Raw genomic sequence first — 13587 nt, 5'->3', positions numbered from 1 at the left:
GCTTTTGACTCCACATTATTTGGAATAGAAATCCTGACTGACAGTATTTTGGGGTAGAAGATGGATGAAGCCTCCTTAAAGGGATAAAAGAGGGACAGGAGGAAATAAAGAGGTTGTATTTTACCAAACTGGAAGGCAGTTTAAAGATATTGCAAGGTTTAAAAAACATAGAAGCCAGAGATGAAATCATTTCTAGCAGCAAACGGCAGGCATGCAGAATGACTTGCGCTGCTCAGCGGGCAGGGAGACCACCCCCCTTCTCGAGACTCACGTAGCTTTGGGGAAGGCGGGCCACGGGAGCTCTACCTCTGCACTAGCACAAAGCCCAGAGTTTCAAACTCTCAAGTCGGGCCAGTCTGGGGAGCGCTAAGGCTCTGATATGTTAGCACCACCCGAAGTGTTTAAGCTCCTATGCTTTTATATATGATATTATATGAAGATATAAGATCAGTTCACTGTGTATAGTAATAATTATATTTTAGTTAGGTTTTGGAATATTTCAATGATCTGGGTTGTCTCTTGTTAATAAGACTAATGGCATACTGGCTTTAATCAGAAATCACAGCAAATTCTTTAAAGAATTGAATCCATTGCCTCCCTTATATTCTCTACCTTTACTGCCCATTAAATCTGAAGTGTGTACAGGCTTTTACAAAACACAGTAAGTACAACAGTCCTTATTCTCAGGCAGGCCCCTTTCCAGCCACCACCGGCTCCCTGCTGGTCTTCTCTGGTCTAGCCTGGAGTTCTGAACGCGGAAGATTACGAGGATGGGGGTGGTGACAGCAAAGGTGGCAGTTTCTATGATATCAACATCTGACACTTTGGGGAATAATTTGAGCATTCCTAACTTGTGCTCAATGCAATTTTGTGACTTTCTCACTCATAAATTTAATCCATGCTCAACTGTTTTTATTTCTAGGTCATATAACCCTTTATAGGGTAATAAGTACTATAATTTTACTACCCACTGTGTAAAATAACTCCCTCCTCTTACTCGTCTCTCTTGGCTTCAGGAGATCCTCGTTAATTCTCGTATTGATGGTCAAATCTCTATTTGCTCTATTTACAAATATAACTTCAGACACTTCTCCTTTTAGGATTTTCATAGGCCCAAATGACCTAAAGTTCTAGACTGTCTATAAATAATCATCACATATATAAACAAAAACAATCTAAGCTACATTGAGTGAATCTGATCTTTTAAAAAAAGGAGGGGGGAACAGACAGGCAATAGAAAGTCAAGACAATAATTATGTTTTTATGGCTGATTATACGTTTCCATCTCCTTTTTACTGTAAACTCCTTGACAGAAGCTCGGTTTCACTCCCTTTTTACCCCCAGCACAGTGGTTCTCAAACACTAGTTTGCATCTGAATTAGCTGAAGGGCTAATGGGTTGCTGAGCCCCAACCCCAGAAGTTCCCCTTCGGTAAATCTGGGGTGAGTCCGTGGATTTGCGTATCTACTGAGTTCCCAGGTGAGGGGGCCACCGGTGGAGAAGCACTGGCTCACCACATGGCTGGCTCTCTCAAGACGCTGGACTGAATGCACCGACCCCACGGGAGGGAAGACATTAGACAAAGACGGTTAGGATTAGTACATTAGATGAGCTAGTAGCCAAGGTGCCATAACCAACAGACCCCAAGATAGATAGTGCTTCATACAAAGTCAGTGCCAAGGCGAGGCGAGTAAATGCTGAGTGAAAGGGAGGTGAAAACAGACCTAGGTCACAGCCCTGGCTCTCTTATCAGCTTCCTGAGATCACTGGGCCCGTCTCAGGCCTTACAGGCCGATTTTGGACTCGAGCCCTCAGGTAGCTTTCCAAGAGTAACGACAGCGGGATGCTCACAAGCCCGACCTCACCTGTGCAGGGTTTTGCTCCTCGGAAGTTATCACAAGTCTAGTTTTTCCCGAGAGTCTTTCCGTGCTGCCTGTAGTTCTGTGGACAAAAGGTGTTGCAAGGGGGTAAAGAAGCACACAGACGGACAAACAGTTCATTAGTTTGATAGAGCCATCTTTAATTTTGTCATTTTCCAGTATTCATAATAGTTTTTTTGAAAGGGAAAAAAAAAAAAGACTTGGAAGAAATATGCCCAAAGAGGCTTGCTCTGGGACTATTGATACCCCATTCCAAGAAAAGACCCCAAAAAGGATCTTTTAATTTGGATTCTGGGATGCAGTGTTTTGTGGATTTGTATCTGTTAATACAAGGACCACTCTATTGCCTTCTCTTAAGACACATGAGTAAAAATTCTTTGCCCAACATACTAGTCTCTTGTGTATAAATGACAATCATTATACTCTTGGCAAAAAATTAGAAGCAATTTCTGTTACAAAATCAATCTTGCTAACAGATCCATTTCCATTTTCAGGTGTGGGAAACAGAAGTACGGGGAAGCTAGGTTTCGGAGTGACTTGTTATTACTTAGAGAGACGAGGTAGAGGCGAGATGTGCAGCTTCCACACGATGTTCAGGCCTCACTGCTGTGCAGTCTGGCAGGATACACTTTAAAGTACCTCTGCAGTAAGTTCAGGAGACAGAACTTGGGACTTGCCTCGGGGGCTCTGAGGAGCGAATGTGACCAAGGCTGGCAGAAACCAGATTTAAAGCTGGCAGCTATTGGTTGAGTAGCTGATAGAAACAGTCTCAGTAGTTCAGATCTTACACTTCCAGGACCCACCTTCAACAGAAGCGTGGTTGGAGGCTCATGTAAGCAGTAAAGGTTTTGACCTTGGATTTATTTGCCTCTCACTTCCTGATACTGTCCAAGCTAACTGTACTCTCCGAACCTCCCTTCCTCAGCGTCAAATATATTTCACAGGGGGTTGGTGAGATTAAACTGAGAGGTAGATAAAAGGAAGTACTTACTAGAAACATTATCTAGGGACTGGGCTCTTGTACAATAAATCAAGTTGAAACAGTACAGCTTTTTCATAAGATTATATCCTGCATTTCTAAATTATATATATATATATATATATATATATAAATGTGCTGGAACAATCAGTATAATCTCTTGGGAAACAAGTTAAGCAGTTTAAATACATCTAAGCAAGCACCACCTCAGTGACAAATGAACTATAATAATCAACTTATTTTTATGAGATCTGAACACAAGTTGGTCCAAATGGCATCCCAAGGGTTATAAGTCTAAGATCTCTACATATTACTGTAAAAGGGTTCAGATAGATAAAGTGACCACCTGTGATAGTACGTGCTTGAGAGAGACACAAAGGATACCCCCTTTTGCCAAATTACCTCTCACCTCAGTCACACCTGTGTAGATAAATTCAGGTCAAGTAATGTGCCTCAAAAATTGAGGATTCAGACGGGCTGGTGTGGCTCAGGGGATTGAGCACTGCTCAGTGCACCAAAAGCTCTCCGGCTGGATTCTGGGTCAGGGCAAATGCCCGGGTTGCAGGCTCCATCCCCGGTAGGGGGTGTGCAGGAGGCAGCCAATCGATGTTTCTCTCTCTCCCTCTCCCTTCCTCTCTCTCTAAAACCAATAAAAACAATTTTTTTTTTTTAAATTGAGGATTCAGAAAGCTATGCCTTCTCTGTTTTTTGTTCTGGTTTCCTGGCCACAGCCTTTTGCTGATGGGATTTAGAAACTGCTCTATCTGAAAGCCACAAAGCATTATTCATCAATTGAAGCCAATATCGGGTACACCAAATGAAATGTCCCCAAACTGCAATTTTTGGCTTGTGTGGAAAGCTGCCTTTTTTTATCGGGGCGCACAGACCGCAGAACAGAAAAGGCCGTTTTGTGACTAGTTGAAGCTCCCTACAGGAACCCCACCAGCTTCTTCACCTCCTGGCACACGGGATACGCTAATTCCTTGGCTTTTGCTGACCCGGCTTGTAAAACCTTCTCTAAGTGGCCCTTGTCCGTCTTCAGTTTTTCAATTTCACTCTTGATTGGAGCAAATTTCTCTATCACAGCATCTGCCACCAGCAGCTTGTAGCGAGCGGTGTCCACCCCTGCGCTGCGGCGGACCAGCTCCTCGGCCGGGAGCCCGGTCACCGCGGCGTGAATGGCAACCAGGTTGGAGACGCCCGGGCGGGCCGGGTCCAAGGTGACCTCCGAGGTGAAGTCCGTCACCGCCTTGCGGAACTTCAGCACGATCTCCTCGGGGCTGTCTGTTATTCTCACCGTGGCCAGTCTGTCCGGGTCTGATTTCGACATTTTGGCAGAAGGATCACGGAGGGATTTTACCTTCTTCATCGAAGCTTAGGCAAAAACACCAACACAACACAACACAACAAAATCAATGACAGCATAAAAAAAAATTACCAGGAATGGCAGTCTCTGGATCTTTAAAGAAGCCAAGAATACCAAACGACTTCATTCTTTTTATCTGATTATATAAATATTAAATTCTCACTGTGCAAAACTCAAGCAATTCATACGGGCCTGAAAGTAAACATCATCTGAAATGTGTAATGACACTGTTAACATTTTGTTGATCCCACTTTTATGCATTTCGAATGCACATGTCCACATAAAAATGTATAATCTTATACAAATAAAATTGTATCAATCACACTGACTTGCTGTGCACACCTTTAAAAAAAGCATTGTCTATTTCTTCCCTCCCCTTCTCTCTTCCTCTCTGTGCTTCCCTGCTAGCGAATCACCCCTACCCACAAACACTGCCTTTCCTGTCCCCAAACCAACATTAACAATCTGTGTCAACCCTTCCAATTCTTTACCCATGATTATATAACTATATACGAACACACACACACACACACGAGAAGCTTGTTTATTACTCTGATAGAATCAAGATGTTAAGCTGAGCTTCATAAACCCGTGTTAGTAATAAGTGCCTGTTTTATGGCTATTACAGAAGCATATAAAGTTGAAATCGGTACAATAACAATAGGCCAAAACATTAAAATGGTACTTATTGCTAAAAGAAGGTTGATTTGGGTGCATGGGGTGCCCTGAATTTATCTGTGGGAACTGCTGGAATAACTTAGGAAATTATACCCACCTTAGGTTTCTAACTTGATACTGGGCACATTACACTCCTTTAAAATGCTGTCAGCTTAATAAAGATGGACAGAGCTTAGGTTCGGTGATTCCTGCCCCTGCCACAAGTCTACACAACTACAAACGTGTTGATAGAGATTTACAGCTCCTTTCCGGAAGAAGATTCCAGACTAGCAGAGCCGGGCGAGCTGCGACTGGTCTCTGTCTCAGTAGGTGGACTGGACATTCTGCCTCGGTTGTGTCTTTAAGAAGGCAGAGTGTGAAGATCATCAAGGCCCTCTTGTTTCATCCAGATTATGATCCAGCAGTTCTCAACTCATGACTTTTGTTTTGTTGTGGATAGGGAAGACACGGTAAACTGGTTTTGGAACCAGGAGAACTCAGTGTAGGGCCCAGCTTCACCACTAACTAGGTACAGGACTTGAACACAAAGTTAGTCCTGGCACGCCTTAGTTTTTTCATCCATAAAATAGGGAAAGCTACCTGTCCTACCAAATGAGATGTACATATATAACTTGATAACTTACATAATACTTTATACATGAAAATGATCATTTTTAGTTTTTAGTCTCTCCCATACTTCTCAAGCTTTTTTGGTTATTTTATTCAGTTATCCAATGGGGTCTGCTAGTCTTACATGACAGAGAAAGATGGGGATTCTAGCTATAAATCCTGAAGCCCGTCCAGGAGGAAGCCGGGTGCAATTCCAAGAAAGTTCCAAGCTTCAGTCCATTATCCAGTCCTCTCTTCGAAACACGCCCTGATAGCTAGATTTACCAGGTGACCACTATGTAAGTTATATGAATGTCTAATCACTGTGCTGTACGCCTGGAACTCATGTAATATTGTATGTCAATTGTAACTGAAAAATAAAAAAAGCTTGTTTTAAATACCAAGGATAAAAAAAAAAAAAAAGGCCCCGATGTATCAATCACGTGTTGGTTACTTACTTAGAATGGACTTGGGCACCGGGAAGAACTCCCCATACTTCTTGTTAAACCCACGCGCCAGATCCTGAACCAGCTCCATGTGCTGGACTTGATCCACTCCGACGGGAACGTGCGTGGACCTTTAATAAAAGACAGACAGAGGAGCTCGCGAGGCTCCTGCTTATCCGGAGAAGGCACCGCGAGCAGCTGCCTTTCCTGGGCCTGTCTCCCTGCTGGTGCTCAACCAACGTTCACCAGCCGCAGAGGGGATGCTGGGACCCGCGCCTCTGTCTGTGTGCCAGGCAAGTGCCAAAGAGAAGCTGGCTCCTGCAGCTCTCCCCCTCCCACGGCACAGTGCGGCAGGGACCCCACCGGGCCGGGCCTGGCCGGAGCGGGAGCGGGGTCTGAACGGCGCGGGCCCGAGGCGTGGCTGGGCTTGAAACCACCCGGTCCCCGCACACCCAGCCTTGGCCAGGCGCCTTTCCCTTCGGAGTTTGCGCTCACCCTTGAGAGACACTCTGCCCTCCTCCGATGGCCATGGCACACAGCGCGGGCGAGGTTTCCTCCCTGCCGCACAGGGCGGAACTCAAGATCTTTGTGAAATACACGCTCTTTTGTTTCCAAGTACATTGCAGCAATCACGGGACAATTAATACGCTGCAGGGAACTTGAAATACATGCGCAAAATCCATCAGCACACTGCAGATGGATCCCAAAAACAACGTCGGATGGACAAAGAAAGTTGCAGGAGACGCAGAGTGCACTGACATTTCTGTAAATCTTAAAGCACATATGAAAATTCTATATATCGCTTACCAACACGTATGTAAGTTTAAAAACATATTGGAAGCTCCCCCACAAATTCATGATCGTAGCTGCCTCCAGAAAGGGAGGGGAAAGGATGGGCCTGAGGAAAGGAACAAAGGAGACCTGAATTGTATCTGTAATATTTTATTAAAAAATGGAGATGTGAAATAAAAATGATCAGAATATAGGAACTGTATTTATAATTCTTTTAATCCTGTATATAGTTTGCAGCGTTGAATGATGGCGAGTTATGGCAAACGGGAAGAATTAACCATTATAGAGAAGTCCTGAGGGGAAAACTTTATACCGAAGTATTGCTGGGGAAGGAGATGGGTGACTTTAAGTCTTTAATTTTGGCTGGGGGGGGTTTACATTTGGTAGCACAGTTAATAAAGAGCTGTAATTTCTTGATCAAGGAAGTTTAATATTCCCCTTAAAGTGAACCTGAATATTTAAATAATTGTAAATTGTGAGAGGAAAGATAACAGCTTTCAAAACAGCCACAGCAAAGGAAAACTGCTAGAAACCTATGGTGCTTTGTTATCGGGAGGAGAGCCTCCTAGCCCAGGGTTAATGAATGATTCTTGAAAAACTGGCAGAGGTCTTTGGTTTTCCTTGCGAATCACTGTCCATAGGCTACCGGTCCATTTACCGTAGTTGTCTAGAGCATGAGAGAGTGAAAGGTAGTTTTGACCAGCATAAAGACCAGCTACTTTAAGACAGTAAAATACTTGAGAACATTTTGAGAAATTTTGAAATATCCCTCATAATTATAATCGTTTTTATTTTTGCAAATTACTTTCCAGTCCCTGTTGTTGTATATATGAGTATTAGAATAAGCGGTAGGTTTCAAAGCAACTCTGACATTTCTTTTGCATGAAAGTCAAATAAAATCCATTTTATTTATTTTTTTAAAAATCCCTGAACATTAACTGTATTTTCATGTAGTTCCTCATATACTCACGCTGTGTGTGTGTGTGGGGGGGGGGGCGTGGGGGGGTGTATGCCTGTGTGTGAGTGTGTGTGAGCATGTGTGTGTGTGTGTGTGTGCATGTGTGAGATGCAATAGAGCACTCACTCAAGATAACAGGCTTGGCGGTCAGGCTAGCACCAAATCCTGACCCTGCCACTCTTGTCTTATGTAACTTTGGTTAAATCATAGAATTTGTATCACAGGCAACTTTCTTACTATAAGTTGGAGTAATAACAGTTACCCCACACTATTGGTGTGGAGATTAAATGAGACATAGCATGTAAAGTGCTTAGCACAGTGCCTGAAACTTGGCCAGCTTTCAAATAACGGCGGCTACGTAGAGAATAGAATTCTCAAATGGTGTATACGTATTGTACTTCAGAAACGTGCTCAGGACACACTCCCTAAAGAACTAGAGGTTCAATCGTTACCCGACTCTGATTCCAACTTCTCTCCATCTTGGCCAGAAATAGGGACAGTGTGTCAAGGGGGAAAAGCCCAGGTCATCAAGCATACTTAGCAAAGTGGATAAACAAGACCAATGGAATATTTATCTATATGTAAATTTTCACAGGAGAGTAAAAATAAAATACAATCAGCACAGGTCAATGAGTTGGCTTATTTTTCTCTTGTCCCCTAAATCTTGACATTTCTAAAAACAGTCCTGACCCTCTAGTTTTCTCTCATCATGGGAGAGCACATCAACTTTCATGGGAGGATCTGCATGTCCCTTCTCTTCTGATTTCTAGGGCTCTGTTGCTAGCTCGCTAGCTCTCTGAAGGCTGAGGGCTGCATCTCTGCCTTCCTACTAGATACTGGCATTAAATATCCCACACTCACTCTCAAACTCATAACAATCTTTGTTGAAAATCCCAAGATAGTTAACAAAATCAAAAGGAAGCGTGAGTATAGACAGAGGATCTCAAAGTGTGATTAACAACCCATCTGACCACATGATGTCATTTTGTACTTGGAAAGATGAAAAAAGACTCAAAAAAACAATTTCTGAAAAGAGAGAAACTGATATACAAATGGACAATGGCCAGACAATAAATGACCAATGAACCTATGCCCCAAAACCTTCAGAGCCACCAGACCAGGAGGCCAAATCACAACCTCTGCAGCCACTGGCCCAGAATGGTCGAGACTTTGACAATGACCGCCAACGTCCCAATTCTTTGTACTCACTTTGTCCAACTCAGGACCAACCACAGAAAGTCAAAATGCTCCCCAGACAAATCCCGTAAGATGCCCACTTCTGCTTCGAGCCTCTGAGAAACACAGCGATGGTGGCTGGCTCCCTTGCTGGGCCAGCTCTGTCTGAATAAATCGTCTGTGTGCTCTCATTTGGGTGGACTTTGTTTAGTTCAAAGATGATCACTAGTAGAACGGGAAACAGAAGGTACACCTTCCGAATCGCTGGAGTAGATAAAAGCAAAGCAAACACGATCTCTGTAGCAAAAGACAGAAAATAAAGAATCCTAAAAAACAACAACAACAGAAAACATTTAAATGATGTGGAAAAATCTAAGACAAAAAAGCCAGGATGCCAGTTTTCTTGGAAAATACACATAACACGTCTTCACAGAAAGGAGGAGCCACAGTAGTTGGAGTGGGGGCGCTGGTGTCAGGCAGCTCTGCGGTCAGACTCCTGCTCTCCAGCCGGGTGTTCCTGGGCAACTTATTTAACCTCCTTCGGCCTGTTTTTTTTCATTTTTAAAACTGACTAGTAATAGTTCCCACACAAGGGGTCCTTTGAGGAGTAAAATAATGCGTGCAAAGCTCGCAGTCTAGTGCCTGGCACACAGAATGCAAACAAGAACTGTTAGCTTAAGAAACTGATTTGAAGGGAATGCACCAATATGGTAATAAAAACAGACATAAGGAGCAGTGATTTTTAATTTTTCCTATTTAATACAGAAAGAATGTTTTAACTGTATTAGAACATTGAAATCAACCTGTGAGAGGCTTGACTCTCCCACTACTGGACCCTAAAAAAAAAAATAAGCTTTCTGAAATAAGCTATAAAATAAGCTTGTTGAGAGCTTGTCTGTCTTGCTTCTCTCAATGTATTTCCAGCACCTCGTAGAGTGGAAGCCACTGTAATTTATACGAAGTCACTACAAATAAAATTTATAAGAAAGCCAGTTCATGATCAGTATAGAAGATGAAAGCATGACCTCGGAGTCAGACTTTCTGAATTTAAATCACAGCTCCACCAGCTACTGGGCGCGTCACAGCCAACTTTCTTACCTTTTTTAAGCCTCTGTTTCCTCTGTAAAATGGAGATCATAAAGGTCCTACCTCATATAGCTGTTTCAAGGGTTAAATGGGATAACCGAGCATAGTGCCCGATGGCAAGAGCTCAGTAAACACTAGCTATTGATATAACATATATTCATTAACATCTGACATGATGAAGTAAAAATGGTGAAAGGAATTTCGATACCATTAGAGACCTTGGTGTGAGGCGCACTGTGACTTTTTCAAGCCACGATCATTCTCCTTTTCCGTGGCTGACTCTTGCCACAAATGTAAACGTCGACGAAGAACCGCAGAGACGGGCACAGGCCTGGGCAGCCTCCCTGATGCGTGTGGGTGCAGAACATGCTGGAAACTGAGAGCCCACGGGTCTGGTTAGGTCATTCCGAAGCCGAGAATTCCTTTAATTTCGGGAAGACAGGGAGAGAACCATGAATGGGCAAGGCGAGACGCGGAGACCGTGGCGACGGGGCGGGAAGCAGTTTCTCCGCCGCGAAGGCCGGCGGGTGACTTTAGGAAACTCCAGAATGACGGTCAGGCCTTTGGCCGCTGCTCGTTTCCACACAGCCTGGAGCAGAAAGTCACTGGCCCGACGAGTGGGAAAATGAAAATGCTCCTTTTGACGATTCGGTGCCCGTCACCCTGCCCACGCCCCTCCCCGAGGTGCACGCGCCCCCGTGTGCATTTCCCTCCGGTCCCCGGACTTCGCTGCTCCTGTCTCCTAATCACGGCGAGGTGACCTGCGGGGGTCACCTTGACGCTCCCAAACCAAATTAGCCAACAGGGCAGGTTAAAAAGCAATTACGGTAGCCCGTAGGAAATCACAATGGACTGCAACTAACACAGAAAAAACAATTACCATAATCAATACACTTTAAGCACATCAAAATGAATATTTCCACATGTCAAAATGGTTCCAGATTTACAAAGCAACCAAACTAAACAGAAAACACATTTCGTTTTCATAATCACTCTGCGTGCGTCTTTGCCTCATGTCGGACCCTCGCCTCTTTTCTTACCATTCGGTGAGGTTTTTGCTTTAAAAAAAAAAAAAAAAGATTTAAAAAATTTTAATTTTTTTCACCTGGCCCTATTGCTCCACTTGCCTTCTTTCTTCATCTGATTTTAGTTTGTTTGTTTCTAGTCTTTCCTCCCCCTGCTCCTGCTGCTCCTTTCACCTCCTATAATTTATCTTGGCCCCACTTCTCATCCGCTGAGTTTACACTTTACATTAATTCAGCCTGTCTTTGATTCTGCTCGCTTATGGGGCTTAGTCTCTTCACATTTGCAGCTTCTCTCCTCATAGGCTTCTTTTCACTTCAAATAATTTAGTGCTGCTCTTTTAAAATTTATACCCTCCATAACGATATCCATATTAATGTCTTCTCTTTTTCTCCGCAATCTTTTTTTTTTTGCTCACCCCGAGTGTGCGTTCTTAGACACAACATAAAACAAAAGCCTTTCATAATTTTGATTGTTATAACTTCTGTCACATAATTATGCGTCTGATCTTCTCTGGTGACTAAACCATTTTTCTTTTGCTGAGTTCCTCGCGGCATTTACGTTTATGCAGGATCCACCCCAACCCTTTGGCAGAATTAGTGTCCAGATGAATAATCGTTGCCTACATATATCTGCTCGCAGAGACTTGGTCTCTTGGGGTGGGGGTTTTTCCCCCTACTTCTTTGGCTGTTTGTGAGTTTTCCGTGCCATTGCCTTTAACCAGCCCAGCTGGGACAGGAGTTCGATGCTGTTTTTTCTTTCGTAAAAGACTAAGTCATCATCCCTGGTTGCTTCTTAGATATGCTGTGATGACTCTCTAATGTAGCAATTCCTGTTGAAGACCTACAATGTGCAAGGTCTGGTGCCGAGTACCGGCAGATAGACCAGGTTTTATCATCTAGGGAGTTGAGGCTCCAAGGAGGAGAGAGAGCCCAGGATGAAGCTGTCACTTCCTCTGGCTAGGCCCCCTGCAGTATCCCTGCCTCAGTGAATGGCAACGACACCAATCCAGGAGCACAGTCAGAAACCTGGGGTCATCCCTGACACCTCCTCATACACATCCAATCTGTTATGAGGTCATATCCATTTTACCCCCTAACATCTCATAAGTTTATCTACTCTCTTCATCTTCACTGTCACCATCATGATCCAAACAGACTAGTAAAGGAGCCTCTTCATAGACCACCCCAGCTGCTTTTGTCGCCCAATTTATTCTCTGCATTTTAATCAGTTCTCTTTTTAAAGTATACATCCAATTATTTCATTCTGTCCTTAAAATGCACAAATAGCCTCCCATTGCTTTTAGGAGAGGGTCCTGGGTTGTCTGTTGACATCTCAGGGCCCTTTTCTCCCTTCTCTCCTATTTCTTGATTTTCAGGGGCTAGCAGCCTGAAAGCTCCATTTCTCAGAGCTCCTTCCAGGAGGCTCTGGCTCAGTGGTGGCACCTGCTTGACGGCTGGAAGGGGAAAGAGAAAGAGAAGGAAGTATTGCTTCGGCAGTTGTGGGTATGTGGACATGAGCAGGCTGCTGAAATGAGATTTGGCCAGCAGCTTCCAGGATCTCAAAAAGACTTGGGACAGGCTGGCCTCCCGGACAAAGGATGTAATTCAAGAACTGGATGTCTCCAAAGCAGTTGGAGGAACTGATTATCTCAATTGTCCTCAATGGCAGTAGCCTGATCCCCAGTTACGGTGACTCAGCTCTTCTCTGGAATTACCAAGCAGGACGTTTCCGACCAGACATCTTACTCCCTGCCCTCTCTGTTTTGGGCTCTGCTTACTCAGTTTCTGGAGGCCTCTGTTTCCTCACTGGCCCCTCACCTCAGCTTTTGCTTTCACTATCTTCTTACCCTTTTCCCCTGTTTCCCTGTTCGAGTTCTTGAGAAAGAGAAAGTGATTAACCTCAGTCCATGCATAGTACCTTTTTTGGGTTTGTGGCATTACAGGTGCTAAATAAGTGTCGTCTATTAATAAAAACTGTGTGTGTGTCTGTGTGTGTGTGCATGTGTGTATAGAGAGAGAAAGTGAAAGATTCACTTAATATATAGCCAGCTATTTGAAATCAGATACTTAGAAAAATAATGCAGATGCAAAATAAAAATGATGAATGCTTGCTATTTTTTGAGTATTCTGTCTCTCTTCAAATATCTGCTATTTTCTTATACTCTCCACTTCACATGGTCTGAGCTCTCCATTTCTGGCTTCCTTACCAAGCATGCCACACAATCACATCAGTCTGTCATCCATCTACCTGAAAGGCTCCTCTTCCATTCCCTTCCCTGACCACGCGCCACTCATCTGAATGCTGATTTTGACAAAAGCAAACCGTAACTCTATACTTGCCCTGGGTGAACACTGGAAGAAGAGGCCACGTATAGATTTGCTGGTAGGAGACAATGTAAATGGTTTTTTTTCTATTTATCTATCCATCTACCTACCTACCTTTGTTTTTTTAATCTATCTACATGTATAATGTAGACATTCACATACACTCAGGTTATGGCCTTTTGCAAAATCCAGCAACTTCTGAACCAAAACTAAACAAAATCAAACCAAAAATACCCCAAGTGCTTGAGCTCTGTTAAGAGAAAGCAATGGTACAGGCTAAAACTCAGA

At 43.6% G+C, this 13587-nt stretch overlaps 1 protein-coding gene across 2 annotated transcripts in view; it reads right to left on the bottom strand.

Moving 5' to 3' along the window:
- Positions 1-3530: 3530 nt before the first annotated feature.
- The window catches only part of WARS2 (tryptophanyl tRNA synthetase 2, mitochondrial), a 49498-nt gene continuing 39441 nt past the window's right edge, over positions 3531-13587 (bottom strand). Inside the window, exons 5-6 of one of the 2 annotated variants that reach the window (XM_081121485.1) lie at positions 5950-6068; positions 3531-4233 (exon numbers count right to left, since the gene is read on the bottom strand). In XM_081121485.1, coding sequence (XP_080977611.1) covers positions 3788-4233; positions 5950-6068 — 565 coding nt within the window. In that variant the 3' untranslated portion in view covers positions 3531-3787. Of the gene's footprint in view, positions 4234-5728; positions 5862-5949; positions 6069-13587 lie in introns of those variants that run through there. The other variant, XM_081121486.1, reaches the window with a different exon arrangement.

The sequence above is a fragment of the Miniopterus schreibersii genome (assembly GCF_964146895.1).
Source record: "Miniopterus schreibersii genome assembly, chromosome: 19".
NCBI lineage: Eukaryota > Metazoa > Chordata > Mammalia > Chiroptera > Miniopteridae > Miniopterus > Miniopterus schreibersii.
Note: the sequence above shows the minus strand (reverse complement) of the source record. Positions and strands in the feature narration are given on the sequence as shown.